Source organism: Battus philenor, unplaced genomic scaffold (genome assembly GCF_028537555.1).
Source record: "Battus philenor isolate CCGP_79_NKW_IND1 unplaced genomic scaffold, ilBatPhil1.0.hap1 SCAF_12, whole genome shotgun sequence".
In the NCBI taxonomy this organism is placed as follows: domain Eukaryota; kingdom Metazoa; phylum Arthropoda; class Insecta; order Lepidoptera; family Papilionidae; genus Battus; species Battus philenor.
Genome location: NW_027181674.1, coordinates 1,433,990 through 1,451,812, shown reverse-complemented (window position 1 = coordinate 1,451,812; position 17,823 = coordinate 1,433,990). Strand labels below are relative to the sequence as shown.

General features: G+C 34.0%; 1 protein-coding gene across 7 annotated transcripts in view; it reads left to right on the top strand.

The window, feature by feature from the left end:
• The window catches only part of Msp300 (Muscle-specific protein 300 kDa), a 264,397-nt gene that overhangs the window by 220,494 nt on the left and 26,080 nt on the right, over window positions 1–17,823 (top strand). For all 7 annotated transcript variants that reach the window (XM_068776243.1, XM_068776245.1, XM_068776246.1 and 4 more), the window contains 3 exons: window positions 158–358; window positions 952–1,130; window positions 1,909–2,035. In XM_068776243.1, the coding sequence (XP_068632344.1) occupies window positions 158–358; window positions 952–1,130; window positions 1,909–2,035 (507 nt within the window). The remainder of the gene's footprint in view (window positions 1–157; window positions 359–951; window positions 1,131–1,908; window positions 2,036–17,823) is intronic.

The following is a 17,823-nucleotide window of genomic DNA, read 5'->3' as shown; positions in this document are numbered from 1 at the left end:
CAGGGCAATTTAATATGATTGGACTGTAGACGATTATACGGACGTATGAACACGTATCGAAAATTTAGTAATATCTTAGAATAAATCATGATATATATATATATATATATATATATAATGGTTTCATTCATATCCTAAAAAATCTTTAATTTTGCAGGAAACCCACGCGGAAATCGAATCGGCATGTAATGATCTATGCGCTCGTCTCCGAGCGAAGGTCCAACTGTGGAAACGATTCGAAAGGCAGCTGGAGTTAGTTCAAGGTGCTGTGAGGGAAGCCGACTACATGGTGGAACTCCTCACAGTCCAGGGACAAGTGGATTACGATCGTCTTCTTAAGGCTACGGAAAAACTCGAGGTAATTAATTTTAATTCATACTACTGTGCACATAATATCGTTCACAGTTCCCACTTATGGGCATCAACTTAAGTTCCAAACGCTCATTGATCTGTAAAGAGCCCACAGCAAACTTTAACGGGTTTTTCTTTTTGTGATGACTTTTACAGTATCCTTCTAACTTGAAGCAATTAATTCTGAAGCTTAGTTACAATTTTTTTTCATTTTCAAATCAATTTAAATTTTCAAATTTGGAAACCAAATCTACTTAATGATGTATCAAACAGAAATTAATACTGGCTGTCACAAACATGTATATAGAAATCGATTTTTCAATCAAAAAAAATACAGAATAATCAAAAATTAACCCACAAGATAAAAAGATTCATCTTCTCGAACAGATCATAATGAAAACCTATGTGGAAAGTCCATATCAATGCCCAGCAGTGGACATCTTCTGGCTGAAATAACAATGATGATTGACAAATCGTGGAAGCCAAAAGCTCTCGTACGACCGCCATCTATAAACAACAATTGCAATCAATCAACTGCTAACGCCATCTATGGACGTTGCACTAAATCACACTGGGACTGATATATATATTTCTGTTCAGACGCTGAGTGAGTCTCTTTCGCGGAGAAGCGGCGAGTTGGTGGGTGAACTGAGAGATGCTGCAGCTCCATTGGAGTCCACGACGGAGCCCAGCGTGGCTGCCCAGCTTCGACGTGAACTGGACGACGCAGCTGCTGCCTACGAACACACCTGCACCAGTCTCACGCAGATGTGTGACAAGTAAGTGAAGGGGCGAGAATATATTTCCAGCACTTTCTATCCTCCATTAATTTTTCTATTTTCATACTTACTTTTTATTACAAAAATAATTAGTGGTCGCTCGAATTCAGATTATAGTCACATTATACTAAGTTTAAATTTTTTATCGCGTACTCTTACAAACCTTTGGAGTAATAATCTAAGTATACAGATCCCAGTTCTAAAGTCAATCATAAGAAAAAAATATAACCATAAAGTACCTTTAATGTAAAAAAAAAACAAAACTATTTTGCCATGTATGTCAATATCAAGATAAATATATATGTATACACTAGCGACCCTGTGCCAGCTTCGCGATTTAACCCCCCCCCCCTCCTCCCCCTTCAACCCCTAGCAGGTGTAATTTCGTAAAGTTGATTCTTAGCTGATTTCTACTTGACAAATGTAATATTTCTGCCAAATTTATAATTTCTAAGCTTTATGGTTTCAGAGATATAGTGATGATTACGCATATAGGTGGGAATATCATTTAAATATATGTCGGAAGGCGAGATTGAAACTATAGACAACTTGTCATTCGTTTATTAATTTAAAATTCTTTTACATAAAGCATCTTTACTTTTTATTTCTCGTTTTGACAATCTGACATTGACATCTGTCATAACGGAAATCTTAAAAAATAAAAAAAGAACAAAGGTAACCGAACATACCGCCAGATATAATAAACTTTTAGATCATTACAAATTTAGAAGAGTGTTCATGTGTGCGTGTTTGGTAATATGAATGATTATATGAACAGGTACCAGAAGGCAGTGGAACTATGGAGGAGGTACCGCGACGCGGCGAGCGCTGTTCGTGCCTTCGCGGAGTCCCAGGAGGGCAGGCTGCACGCTCTGCGTCCCAGCGAAGCTCCTGCTGCCGCTCAGGTATGTCCATCACCATCTATTTTCTGGACTCATTAGGTCAGAGATACCTCTTCGTGTCAGGCGATGTACGCCACTAAAGAGTGTTACAACCCTCGTTACCATCAGCTGCACAAGCGATGTTACCGACGGTTTTTATGAGTTTAAACGAACATAGGTTTCTCATATAGCCCAGATGGGCGGGTTGAATAGGCAGTTGAGCCATAACGCCATGTTAAGCACAGTCGGCAGCTGGAACCATGGACCAGCAGGCATAGCGAAAGAAGTCCACCTACATGATGGACAGGACAGATGACCTTGTTAAGATTAGTGGAGGTGGCTTATATCCAGCAATAGACGTTAACAGCTGAAATGATAATCATGGTGATGCACCAGACATCATTACTCAAATGTCTCCTTAGGCAAATGAGATCATGGACCTTACGTGATCTGTTTTTTCAGGTCCCCACCGTTTTTCTATTGCCAAATCACAGATTTTGCGAAGATTTTGTTTGCTTGTTTGTTTCTTTCTAAAATGGAGACCTAGAACTGGTTTTAAAACATCTCTGTACCTTGGAAAACTAGTTTCTCCATATCCTCGTCCTTATTTCACATAACGTGGCCAATTAAGATTAAGTAATTCTGTCTCGTGAGAATATACAAATTGTAGTCTGTGACGCAGAGGTAAAGGAAAAGGTAAAAAAATCGTTCGAAATTCAAAAATTATCGATCGCTAAGTGTCTATGAAATTTGCAACATTCTTTCTCCTTTCATTTGCAAGAAATCTATATTTACATAAATTATTTTATTCTTTCAAAGTTATATATATAACTTTCCATAAAACTGTTATTATATATGGTGCTATGTTATAGGTGTAAAAAAGTAAAAACCTTAATGTCGTGAAATCTTTGAAAGCCTCTTCTTTTACCTTCCTTTACCTCTTCTTTTACCTCTGCGTCACAGACAACAATTAGTATATTATTACGAGACAGAGTTGTTTAATAAACTTAGCTTAATGCAACTTGGGAAGAAGTATCGCCATCTATTAACACGTAGATGAATTAGCAAAGTACTCTGTTAGTGCAAATAAAATGCAAGCGAAAAACGAAATGAGTCATAGGACACACGGGCGAGCGCACCACAGACGGGGTGAGGTCATCGACCTGGGTCCGTGTTCATATAACTCAAATTTTATTAAAGGTTATATAGGAGACATACATGCATTAGGTTTAGGCGAGATACGTACATATATCGAGTTTTTTTTCTTAATAGAATCAACATTCGAAAACTAATAAATGTACTTTATATCAAGTATCGAAGTTGTTCATTGCTTAGCTTAAAAAAAAAACGAAACAAAATTTTGTTCTGTAACTTATACAGGTCTGAATGTATGTATTTGTGATAGCGCAAAACCTCTTTAAGCCTCTTTGAAAGCCTTAAAGATTATACGTGGAGTCTCCATATAGTCGAACAGAAAGACTACATATAAAAAACTAATTTCTCTTTTTCTCTGTTACGCCATGAGAAAGATTTTTCCGATTTCATTCATCTATATAAGGATTTGACGGAAAAAATTACAACAAATCAATCAATCAATCAATTCATCAATCAATTCATCAATCAACAAATTCAAATTTAAAAGATTTATTTATACAAAAAACAAAATTTTCTTAATGAGAAATCGAACAATTTATAATCTGTGATAGTTTTTGAAGTTGTCGCAGTCTGTTAGTAGTTAAATGGCAAGAAAATAAATTGACAGTTGACGTTTGATATTATTTAGTATCTGTCTGTGAGATTAGAAATAAATCAAAGATTAAAGGCTGTAAATAATAAACTAATTTATGATAATATAGTATAAATAAACGTTTGTAAATTTCGAATCAGTATATATTGAAACAGCAGATTGTACTGTGAAGTAATTGACCTGTTGCTTGAATTAGAAAAAAATAATTAATTAAAATATATACCGTGATAGTTCCCGTCAAATAAATAGAGTTGTAACTATCAAAATTGAATTTGTTAGCTAAACAACTGGCTTAAACTTTAAATATAGCTATCGAGTTCAACTGCGAAATAAAGCCGAAACTTCATAGGTCGTTTCGATTAATGCGCCTCGAGTTCTGAAGCGAAATGATTATATTTGGTATGTTTAATCATTTCGCGGCAAAACACTGTTGAATTTCAAACAACTGTATCAAATACTGCGCATTTAGAACCGTTAAGTATACATGCTGTACCAAACATGAACGTTGCGCTAGGGGAACCACGCGACGAGATTTATGCGGAAAGTCCCGATTTTTAATTCTTCTAATTTTATTTATTACGTTATATTGTGACTCTAAATATCATAAGATATAACATAAGTTCACTTCATTAATTTTATTGCATATAAAAATAATGTGTCCATTTAATGTTTCATAATATGTAATGAATAATGCAAAACCACTAGCACTCCATATAGTGCGCCAAGCAGATATTCGAGTTTTTCGGTCACATAGCCAGGAAAGGTGATGACAACTCGGAAAAGTGAATGGATGACGACAGATCAGGTCCGAATAATTATACCACAATATCCTAAGCAATACACACGGTCAAAACCGGCACAGATAGTGTAACACAACTTCAGTATAGTGGGATACGACTCAAAAAGGAGAAGGAATACATAATATAATATTATAGCTATATATATATATATATATATATATATATATATATATATATAAATTTTTATGGAATTTCGAAATACCACTATCAATTTTCGTGTTAGCAAGTAGTCCTAAATTTTATAAATTAAAACAAGGTCACAGTATTTATGAGTCAAGGCCTGCGCGGTGAATAGGGGGCGCCATATACGAAACTCGTTGCCGATTCTGATGTCATCGCGCGCAAGCGAGGAGCTGTTTTATTTGTCAGGTGGCGTAAACAATGAGAATATATGATTACATTTTGTTTCGTCTCCTTGGATTATCTGTGCTGTTGTAGCTGCCACTTGAAACTTATTTTATAGACCTCTTACTAACGAATCCATACTTCTTCTTCTTCTTCTTCCTTCCCGTTTCCCTTTATTTGGGGTCGGGTCTCCTTATCAATTGGCGTCAGGCCACTCTATCCTGGGTTGTCCCTGCATCAAGTTGAAGGGTCCTTTCTGATATTAGACCACCACGTAGCTTTTAGACGCCCTCTCCCTCTTGGGAATTCTGGGAGGCTTAAGGCAACGCTGAAATAATCGTTTTGTTGACAAAACACGGACTTCAAGATACTTTTGAACTTTACTCTGGTAACTTTCAACGTGATATTCCCGCACCTGTAAACACTTGGAATATGTCATGTAATTTTAATAAATAAACAAACGTTCTGTAATGGCGGTCCAAACGGAACAGTCTTTCATTTCATTTACCTATATAATGTTATATAAATGATCATTCTTCACTCCTGAGGTTTGTTACTCCTAAACTATCATCATCAGCTGATAGACGTCCACTGCAAGGCTTGGTCCTTCCCCAAATATCACTAAGATATCCGGTCCTGCGCTACCCACATCCCGCCACTTTCCATGACCTAGCTCAGGGGTGAGCAAACTTTTTTGGTCCGAGGGTAGCAATTTCAAAAACAGTGGGCCATGAAAAAAAAGTATATATTCAAGGTTCAAACCATGTTCTAAACGTAATTTATGTTCGTAATCGACCGATTTACAACTAATTAGATACTTTTATTATAATTAAAGCCTTGATTCTAGCATTTTTTTAAAAAAAATACATAAATAAATTAAAATTTTCTTGCCTTGAGCTCCGACTAGCATGCAGCCCATGCTAGTCGGAGCTCACGCCTCATCTTCTCGTGGTCGCAACCCTAGAACCTTTCGGTGTCTTTGATACAATAGTCAATGGACTTCAAGAACAAATTTTATTTCACTTAAAATATATTGATTGTTCATCTTCTATATAATTATAGCCACTCTCTACAAACTCTTAATTCTGTTTTATTCACTATCGTAACCGCTTACTTTAACTTTAATTCTTCTTGTCCTATATGACCATAACCGCACACCAAAAAATTTTATTCTTCTTGTCCTATACGACCATAACCGCACACTAAAAAATTTTATTCTTCTTGTCCTATACGACCATAACCGCTCACTAAAAAATTTAATTTTTCTTGTCTTATGTGACCATAAGGCTCACTAAAAAATGTAATTCTTCTTTTCCTATGTGGCCATAAGGCTCACTAAAAATTTAATTCTTGTCCTGTATGACCATAACCGCTCACTATAAAAATTAATTCTTCTTCTCCTATATGACCATAACCGCTCACTAAAAACTGTAATTACTCTTCTCCTATATGACCATAACCGCTCACTAAAAACTGTAATTCGTCTTCTCCTATACAACCATAACCGCTCACTAAAAACTGTAATTATTCTTCTCCTACATGGCAATAACCGCTCACTAAAAACTATAATTCTTCTTCTCCTATATGACCATAACCGCTCATTAAAAATTCAATTCTTCTTGTCCTATATGACCATAACCGCTCACTAAAAACTGTAATTCTTCTTCTATATGACCATAAACGTTCACTAAAAACTGTAATTATTCTTCCCCTATATGACCATAACCGCTAACTAAACTAATTCTGCTTCTTCATTGCGTTTTCTGTCATATGACGAAATTTATTTTTCTATTCCTTTTAATCACGTCAAGTAACTCTTAGTTGGAAAGAACACAGCTTACCGCTGCAATCCTCATGTTAAGGTTAGTTGTCGTATTGACGATTTCCTGATATGTCCTGCATAACCTTCCAGTAGGTTCTATTGGATCTTGTCTAAACGTGCACACTACCACAAACATTGTATTGATGTTTAACTTATGCAAGTCACTTTAAAGTTTAATTACCGGAATAAAAGAACAAAATGAAAGATATTGTGATGGAAATAAGGTAAGAATAAAAGAAATTGAGAAGTATGACAGTGAGTGAAGAGTAAAGATGAAAAATCTGAAAAAACTTATTTCTAAACAAATCCCAACTAATTTGTACGAGAGGCTTCCAATAGCGGGGGCCATAAAAAAAAGTTTTATTACTTTAAGATAATGAAAATTAAAGTTTAAAAACTGATAAGCGCCATAATTAAGCAACCGTGACCTCAAAAATTCGCCACGAAACACCATCGCCAACATGGAACCGAACGCCTAATTTGAAATCGACTCAACTGATAACGCACTGATAACATTTCGCTGCGCCATCCGCGTGGCGACCTCAGTAGCTCAGCGGACGTCCGATCGGTCGGACGTGTCGCGGAGCGAAGCAACGCGAAATCCGAACAAAACTCGAATATAATCAACGAATAACTAAAACGTTCACATACGAAACGACGGAACAGTTAAAATCCAAGGCCATACTGTGTGGTGTGACATCAGTTGTGTGCGATGCAACAGAATATTAAGTCTGGATCACATATATCCATTCCAAAACATATTTTTTTAATCCATATGACCAATCTCTAACAATAGTGCACATTTATACAATATATAGTTTATCTAGTGTTTTAAAATGAATATATTTATATTCGTATAGTTCAAGAAATGTTAAAACTATTCAGTGAGATGTTCGATACTGACGATACAATTTTATACCTTATTTATTTGCATTAAGAAACATTTTCAAGTCTACAACTAAATTGTATCAATGGATAGACGTATTATGATATTTTTATGTATATATTAAAATTAATATTTATAATAGTGGTAGCATAGCAGTAGGTCGCGTGTTCGATTCCCGGGATATAATGTTGTGTAGTTCACACTTTGTGCATTTATTATATAGGATTGTCACTGCTCATAGACAAGTTTCCAGAGGATGAGCAGCTGCGTATGAGTACCATAATACCACACTGCTGTCGCCAACCCCACTGTCAAGTTTGGCTATATATGCCCCCATGGATATTTTTGGGAAAAGCATGTGCCTTGTAGTGACGTCTATGGGATAAAACGACGATTTATATATGTATATATATATATATATATATATATATCAAAAATTGAAATTTTAGTCGAAGTATTTTTTTAAAATATGATTTTAATTCTTGATATATTTTGTTTCGTCAAATAAATTAATCAATTAAAAGTTTTTTTTTAAAGAAACTTAAATTTTTTGGACATATCAAAACTATATTGCATTCGATTAGATATAAATATGTGCAATATATAAGATTCTAGATAATTTTTTTGTGGTAACAAAAGCTGTCTAGAAAGAATTCACTATTTTAATTATAATATTTTATCTGTGGATTTTATTTAATTTTCACACGTGTACATCATGAGAATGGATGCAATATACATGTGTGTAATAAAGTACATTAGATTTTGTTATTCCAATTAAAATAAATATTGACGTAATAATTATACAAAGTTTTAATTTAAAATGTCTAATATAATCTGTGGTATATATTTTCCTTATTCTGTTTTCTGAATTGTTAAAATACCCACATTTGTTGACAGTTGTGTTGAAGCTTGTTTTGTACACTAATGGGCACATTAGCTAACTTGCTTTATACATAATTAGATACAAGATAACTTAGTTGCATTTAGTGACCTTGTAATGCAGCCTTGATGTGTGGCGCTTAGTTTTGATGTAACTTTGAATTAATTTTGTGATTCCAAGTTCAAAATTATTCACATTACTTCATCGCTATTTAGATGTAGGTATCTGTGATACTGTTCAAAATTGTGATAGTTGTGACTTTAGTGTTTAAATGAAAATTACGTTGAAATGGCGTAAGTTATTATTTTTTTCTGATACGAAGTGATAAGAAATATGTGTCAGCTGTCGGATTTGTGATCTATCTTCGTTCATAATGTCATTACCTGAGGTGAGATTATAAATGTTTTATCTTTATAATGTTGCTATAGTTGTGTAGTTTAAATTTTATTTTTTTAAAATATCTACCTGCAAATTTCTTAATTTTTTTCCTCATTTATTTCATATTTAGATATATATATATATATATATATATATATATATATATATATATATATATATATATATATATACTAGCTGATCCCGCAAACGTTGTTTTGCAAAAAAAAAATTAAAGTTTTTAATTAACAAATAAAAAATAAGGGTTGATCGTAGAGAGGTGAAACTTTAGGTTTGTATGTATTTTTGTATGCTGTATCATAATAAAATAAAAACCAAAAAAATTGTCTAAAAAATTAAAAATAAAATTTAGGGGTGGACCACCCTTATCACTTAGGGGTGTGGAAAATAGATAGTAGCAGATTCTCAGACATACTGAATACGCATGTAAAATTTGGTAAAAATCGGTCAAGCCGTTTCAGAGGAGTTCAAGTATAGTATTAGATGTATATATAGACGACCTAATGTTGTCAAAAGGCGCTAGATATAGTACGCTTCTAAACGCACTTATTATATATTTATTTTATTTTTTATTTTTACACGTTCAGGAAACTTAAAAACTAGTTACATCTTAACAGGCGACTTATACATTGAAATGTAATTACAAGTTTCCGCCTTTAACATTATTACATACGTTGTGAGGACATGCAAAAGGATCATAATCCTACATAGACAGGAGTTACTCAATAAACTCTACAGCACTTACAGGATAAGGAATGAAGTGTTACAAGATACATAAAAACATATACTCACAAACACATATGTGTATACATATATGCATGTGCATGCAAATACACACTCACACAATATACAAATAAATAAAAAAAGTTGTTATTTTAAATTTCATATATTCGATATCCAAAGAAATACGAAAAACGGTAAATTCTAATGCTTCGACTTATTCACTCAAAAATATGGGAATGTCTTTGTCCACCAGTGGACGTATTTGACTGGAATGATAAAACTCTGTATATCTAAAAATGAATTCCTGTTTCGTGGTTGGCTTATTTTAGGTTATGTCATAAAATCACATACACGTATGTCACGAAGTCGTTAGGTGTTTAAAACATCACATTAAAACCTTTTTGTTTATCAAAAATTAAAATTGTTTATTTGTTTTTTTTTTAAATTCTTGTTTTTCGAAAGTATTTTTATAAAAAAAGATTTGAATTGATTATACATAAGATGCGATGACGTCAATTAGTAATTAACTTTATAACATTGAAATTAATTAATGAATATATATAAATAAAAGCATGTGCTATGTATCAAATGATTTACTAATTGGTATAGTAATGTAAATTTAATTAGATATTAGATAAGTGATTATTAGTGAACCAATTTTTAATAATGGCTGCTATACTAGCAGATATCTTTAAAAAAATTTACAAACGGTAGGTAGGTATAGATCAGAGTTCCCAAAACTTTTTTGTGTCGTAGACCCCCTGCTATGTTAGTCCGTGTTGGGTAGACCCCTTATTTACCTGATATTGATTTCCTGTAAACTTCTAACTGTAGTGAAGTTTAGTGTTAAAACACTTAAAGTAAATACACATGTTAATTTATACATTTATTAATTGAATTTAAATTAAAACTACTCAAAATAAAATTTTGTATCTCTTATATAAAATATACGTAACATTAAATGTTTTGATATTATAATATAGTACAATGTAAGTAAATAGGTACTATCAGTGTATGTGTTTAGATCCTCTATCGTGGACCCCCATTTTCATTTCATGGACCCCCAAATTTTTTTTCGCTGACGTAGACCCCTTGCACGTTGTCATAGACCCCTAGGGGTCGATATAGACCACTTTGGGAATCACTGGTATAGATTCATAGTTTGGTACTCTCTAGTTCTCATGCGATACGAGTGACAGCCAAAGCAGAATAATAATCTCACTTTCACTTCTGTATGCTAGAAGAATGTCTAAAGTACCATATTTAATATAAACATCGTGGAATCGCGGAAGTGTTACTCTCTTTCGAATTGCCCCTTGAAAAAATTGCCCATCTGTGGAGTGTGGGTCTCACGTTGGGAAACACTTATAACAAGATAGTTCTAGAACAGTTTATATAAAGACCCGAAAAGGTAGTGATTTGATCACAGCTTGGTATTCTGTTTACCAGGTGATCTCCTTTACAATGTGACCAAAGTAAATATATATATTAGTGTGTAAGGAATATTAAACATAACGTATCTACCGTTGTGTACGCTTGTGTCAATATTTACACTGACATTTAAGGAAAGCCATACACTCGATTGATATCCCGTTATGTTGTTTTAGAGACGCGATTTGGTTACTAATTTAGTCGTAAAATTAAGTTAAATTTCAAGAAAGACATGCTGAATCATCTTTTCAAGATAACGCAAAAGAACGAAGGTATTTGAGTGCGTTGCTGGTGATGACTACAACTCGAGGTAGACTAAAGCAATGATCAGAGCTTTGCTGCGAGATCTAATCACCGATGTAACTCGAAGAATTGCTAGTATGATGCGCAGTGTAACCAAGGTTCTTGAGTAGCGGCCATAAGTCGGAAGGCGTTGGTAAGTCTACCATAAGGTGGACTAACATCGTAAAGAACTGTATTCTCAAGTATTATGTATACGCGTTGTTACTGAACGAAACCACTTGATCATGAAAACTTGCTGACACTGTCAATCGTCAGTTGCAGTAGCTATGGTATATCTCCACTGCCACTAATACACCAAATTCTTCGAGTGGTCTTAGACCAGTGATACCCAAAGTGGTCTATATCGACCCCTAGTGGTCTATGGCAACCTGCAAGGGGTCTACGTCAACGAAAAAAAAATTTGCGGGTCCATGAAATGAAAATGGGGGTCCACGATAGTAGATCTCAACACATACACTGATAGTACCAATTTACTTACATCATACTATCTTATAATATCAAAACATTTACATTATTAGTACCTATGAAGAAAAAAAGAAACAGACTGGACATCATTAGCCGAGGTGATTTAAGATTAACCCTTCCATAATTGACGCCAAATGTTGATAATTTATTATTAAAGCATCAGGTTCATCCTTCTCACTAAAAATATTGACTTATTGCTTATTTTATATTATTTATAGTTTATTTTATGTTTATTTAATGTTACGTATATTTTACATGACAGATACAAAATTTTATTTTAAGTAGTTTTAATTTAAATTCAATTAATAAATGTATAAATTAACATGTGTTTTTACTTTAAGTGTTTTAACACTAAACTTCACTACAGTTAGAAATTTACAGGAAATCAATATCAGGTAAGTTGGGGATCTACCCAACACGGAAAAACGTGGCAAGGGGTCTACGACACAAAAAAGTTTGGGGAACTCTGTCTTAGATCTTTGACGATCTTCTCGTTTAGGATTCGATTCCGAAGCAAAGCATTCAAATCGTACGAAGTAAAGTTAAAACAAACGAAGGCCCGTGCGTTTAATTCGTCTAACTTCCCAAGGACTGCCGCTTCTAGCGTCGTTGCACGCAGAGCGATGTGTCTACTAGATACGCCGATATTTAATTTTCGAACGCCTTTCGAGTGACGTCATGCAACTTCGTAACACACAGAATAATATATATTTACTAGCTGTTCCCGCAAACGTTGTTATGCAAAAAAAATATTTTTAATTTTCAATTTAAAAATAAGGGTTGATCGTAGAGGGGTGAAAATTTAAGGTTGTATGTTTTTTTATATGCTGTATCATAATAAAATAAAAACCAAAAAAATTGTCTAAAAAATAAAAAAAATAATTTAGGCGTGGACCACCCTTATCACTTAGGGGTATGAAAAATAGATAGTAGCCGATTCTCAGATCTACTGAATACGCATATAAAATTTGGTAAAAGTCGGTCAAGCCGTTTAGGAGGAGTTCAAGTTCGAACACCGTGACACGAGAATTTTATATATTAGATTTATATATATATATATATATATATATATATATATATATATATGAGTAATTACTCTATAATGAAACTATGTCGCGAAACGAAAAAACGTAGCCGTGAAATAGGCTTTGCTTGAATTTACTTAACTAGATCGAATCAGGAATAAGTAGATGTACGAAAGTAACCGACATAACTTAGCAATTTAGAACAGTGGGCGGCATGAGTTATAAGTTCCTCAAGGTGGACAGATGACTTTGTTAAGTTCATCGGAAGACAATAGAACAGGTCGATTCCAACAGGGGTAACTCTAGCTCGTGTGCAATGAAACCCTGGCGCCCCCTAGCCCTGAAACCCTCCCCCCCCCCCACGCGGCTATAACTATTAACTTTGCCGTCGTAACAAGAAAGTTTTTCCATATTCCAACAAGCTATTTTATAAGTAGGTATAGCTTACAGTATGATAGACGATGCTCTTAGCTGTCTCAGGGAGCGCCGACGCGCCCGTGTGCATTGCACACCCTGCACTATAGGTTAAGCCGCCCCTGGATTTCAACCTGTCCTATTGGATATCTATATTGAAGGCTTATATCCAGCTGTGAAAGTCAAACTGCAGAAATAATGATTAAATTTTTGCTATATTCGTTATGTCATTTTTTTTTATGGCCAGTTATTGGGGGCCTCTCGTACCCCTATCTTTGGTGGGACAGAGACTTTATGGGCAATTTTATTTATTCACATAATTATTTTTTATTTTCATTCTCTACTTTCATACTTCACATAATCTTTCATTCTATTCTTTTATGCCGCAATTCTGCTTTCCCTTTTGCTCTGTTTACCTTTCTTTCATCCTCTTTTCATTTTACATTTTCTTAATTTTATTGTATCACATTTTTATCTATTCTATATCACAGTTTTATATATATTTTTTTAACTTGTAAGTTTTTATTCGTTGTCTATGCCTAACTTTTATTTCTTTCTATTGCATATTGTGTGATTCTTTTGCAATAAGAGAGGATCGTTATGTCATTAGAAAACACAGCTAGGAGCGTTTGTTAATGATAAATAAGCAATAGATTGATTTGCAATTGAATTGATGTTAAGAGTTGGAGCGGAAGACAGAGGCGATAATGTTCCGTTGAACCGCGTGTTGTTACTTGATGACACATTTCGCAAAGGTGGTTCACCCCGGCTAATAAATTACGATAATGGAGAAGTTAAAAAAAACGTAACTAGTATATTCATTGAATTGAAGTAATTGTTCGCGCTTATTTTACGAAATATTTGAAATCATTGTCATTGAATATTTTTTCTATTGTATGTATTTTTGAAGTTGTAGTAGTGATATTATCAATAGCAGGGCCTCTTTGAACTTAGTCAATTAATGGAGCGTGCACTGAATAGGATCTAAGATCTTAACGGTTCCTCCCATTCCGGTAAAATAATGACATGTAGCGGCCCCAAGAGTCTCTACTGGGAGCCCTAGGGCTTCGCTACTTTAAAAGATATCTTGAGCTAAGCGTCCTCTACGCCTTGCCACTTTAAAACTAAAAATTTCCATTTAGGCTGCACAAAAAATGTCCCAATGTGTGGTCAAAAAATGTCCCAATGTGTAGTCAAAAATGTCCCAATGTGTAGTCAAAAATGTCCCAATGTGTGATCAATAAATGTCCCAATGTGCGGTCAAAAAATGTCCCAATGTGTGATCAAAAAATGTCCCAATGTGTGGGCAAAAAATGTCCCAATGTGTGGTCAATAAATGTCCCAATGTGCGGTCAAAAAATGTCCCAATGTGTGGTCAAAAAATGTCCCAATGTGTGGTCAAAAAATGTCCCAATATCACAGTAAACTCTAGTATTTGTTGTAATGATTCAAAAATGTCGTCTCGGTAATGGCGCCAAGTATGAGTGGGCCCAGTTCAGGGGTGGTACGTCTAAATATGGATGTCTTCGTCACATATGTCTGGATGTGTCGCCAGTGGGCTGATAAAGAACTCTGGAACTTCTTTCACTTAAAGTGAGTCAAAATTTTAAAGTAACTTCTTCGTAATGAGATGATTCATATAGATATATCGCTGCCACCACCGAATAAAATGTAAGTAAAAAAAAATGTTACTTTTCAGGAGAGACGTAAAACTAAATATAGGTTATATCTCAAAAATTTTTGCTAGGTAATGCAGTGAAAATATTTATTTATAAGAACATAATTGTATCTATTCTTTGCATGCCGAATAGGGGTAATGTTTTTCCTTACATCGTGTAGTCTTTTACACTTGTTTATTCAGAGAAAAAAGATAACTATGCCTATCTCCGCCATTTTTAGCCAGAGAATTATGTAAAAAATTGACAAGGAATATTGAAAATTTTAAATTATAAAAGAGATTTTTATAATTATACGACGCGATATATATCATATGACGATTATATCGCACGAAATACAACTACTAACAAAACGTCACATAGGTAGTGTGGGACAGAGATAGTGCTCTACGAAGCCGAAGTTAGCCGATTGTTTCTTTCCAAATGTCGATGTGCAATATTTCTCGCCGGGTACTGTAATACTTTATACAGGTTTTACTGACTAACGAGCTATATATTTAACACTATATGTTTTACACTTATAATCAATCAATCTGTATAATTCATACAAGTGCGCACAGTTTGCGAAATTATTTCATGTCTAATATATTTATAGTGCACTGTTTAGATTCTCTTAATTGCGGCGGGCGTGACCGGCCGCGCCCCAGCTTTGTGGGTTCGTCGTGTGGCCCCGCGATCGATAGCCTTCGTGGATGGGATGTCCTAACTCCTCCCTCTAATATTCGCTTAATGGTTCTGACACGAAACCATCATAGATCAGGATTTAACTGGTATAATCTTATTTTTTAGGACTCCTTCCTAAGTGACACATATCTAATTTTATATATATATATATATATATGTTCATTTGCGATGTTTCCATTATTAGAACACGTAATTTCCTTCAATGACAGAGAGAGCATTATATACGATAGATTTAAAACAGTGTCTATCACGTACGAACGCATCAAAATGCACACTCTATCGTCAGATATCGTACCTGAGATGTAAGATTGATTATTTTTAACCTCCGGAACGTGATCTTAGCTATTTTATTCACAAATCAATATAAATATTTTAATTACTTTCTGATAGAATCAGGAACCTCGCGGAAGTCCATCCTAATTAATAAAGGGACTAATATATAGCTACTTCCGATATGCAGCAGTAGTCGTGCAATAAAGTGGTGCCCGCCTGCCCGCCTGCCCGCTGCTAAATACGCGTGCGGCAAACTATGCGAAACACAACTACAGCCGTTAATCTACTCTGCACGTGTTTCACCCCTCCATGGGGCATCCTCAGGAGATGTTACACCGACCAGTGTCAAACACCGAGTGCTAATCAACGAGCTATATATTTTATATTAAAAGACATATATATAAAAGATTTCTACCAATATACTTACTCATCACGATTACTCTAGAACCATAAATGTTAGAGACTTGTAATTATGTAGAAATATTCCTTTTAAAGAGTAGAAATCAGCTAAGAAAGGACATTAGGAGATTCTACTCAAAAAGGGGAGTAGGGAGGTGAATAGTAAAAATTAGTATTATATTTTACTATTATAGTTTTTGTAGATTTAAAACATCGCTGTATTTGTTTTTGGGCATGTTATAATCATCTTTAATTAGCATTAGAAATTAGATCAAAACCTCATAATTCGTATATATTATCTTTCTACCATCGTTTCCTAATCTGCATAACTGAACGAATAAATACAATAGATCGTCATATGATATATAATCTACTAAGTACCAAAGCAGTTTACGGAAGCATTTTTTATCTGTGGAAGATTACAAATATTTAAATAATACTAATTGAAGTGGAAACTGATACGGTCTACATGGAAACACCAATGAATTAGTGATGGGAAAATTGTATCCCTGACAAGAAAAGAATGATTTATATCTTTTTGATCTTTGGATATATATCACTCTTTTATATATTTAACTCATTTATCTTAGTACGCCATGGAGAGAGAATAAGGCAGCAATCACTAAAAATATATCCTTTATATTTTTGCCTCTTATAGCTCAGACTTAGAACTCAGGCGAAATAAAACGTGTGAAATTTAATAATGGAATCTTGAAAATTATAGCAAATTAGTGAGATTTTTTGGTTGCATTTGCTACCTATTAAGTATTTTATGTCCTTTTCATAAAGCACAAAAAAGCTAAACGCGCAAAATCCGTAGTGTACATTTTTAATACAAACATGCAATAGTTAACTATCTCTCGCTTTTACGTGTAAATTTCTATAAATGCCATCTCTTTCTGACTCTGAACGAACCGTAATTCATCACGAAAATTGACTCAAGTATAAAGATATAGAGATATAATTGAATCACATGTGAGATAGTGTTTATATCTTTTGCAAAGATATATATCTTTCTTGTCTTTAGCTTCCGAGCTACCCATCTCTACAATAAATAAATACAATACCTCTGTATCCAATACAGCCAATTGTCTCACTCAATTGGGACGTTAATAATATATTGATTTGTCATATATTGTATGTTATATTCCTGTTAGATTCATAGACTTGTATCGTATATATCAGAACATATATATAGACTTCAATAGGGTTATTTGTTATAAATAAAAAGGCTTTAAAAGTGTGAAAACTATAGTTGATTTGTCAGCAAATTTAAATTTATTAATTCGATATGTTACATTAAATTTCTTTTGGAATCCGACAAGGCCAATAAGTTCTCTCAGTACAAAGTATACAGGTTTGTGATCTAAATTTTAAAATCGATTTTTATATTTGTTGCACCATACATCGATTGCCAGCAAATGATCTATATGTACACATCTCTAAAGCTATTACACCTATTTTCAATCATCCTGTATATTGTCGCAGATCGCGTAACTGTCAAACATTTTTCAAGACATTTAAAATTTGATAGAATACCTAA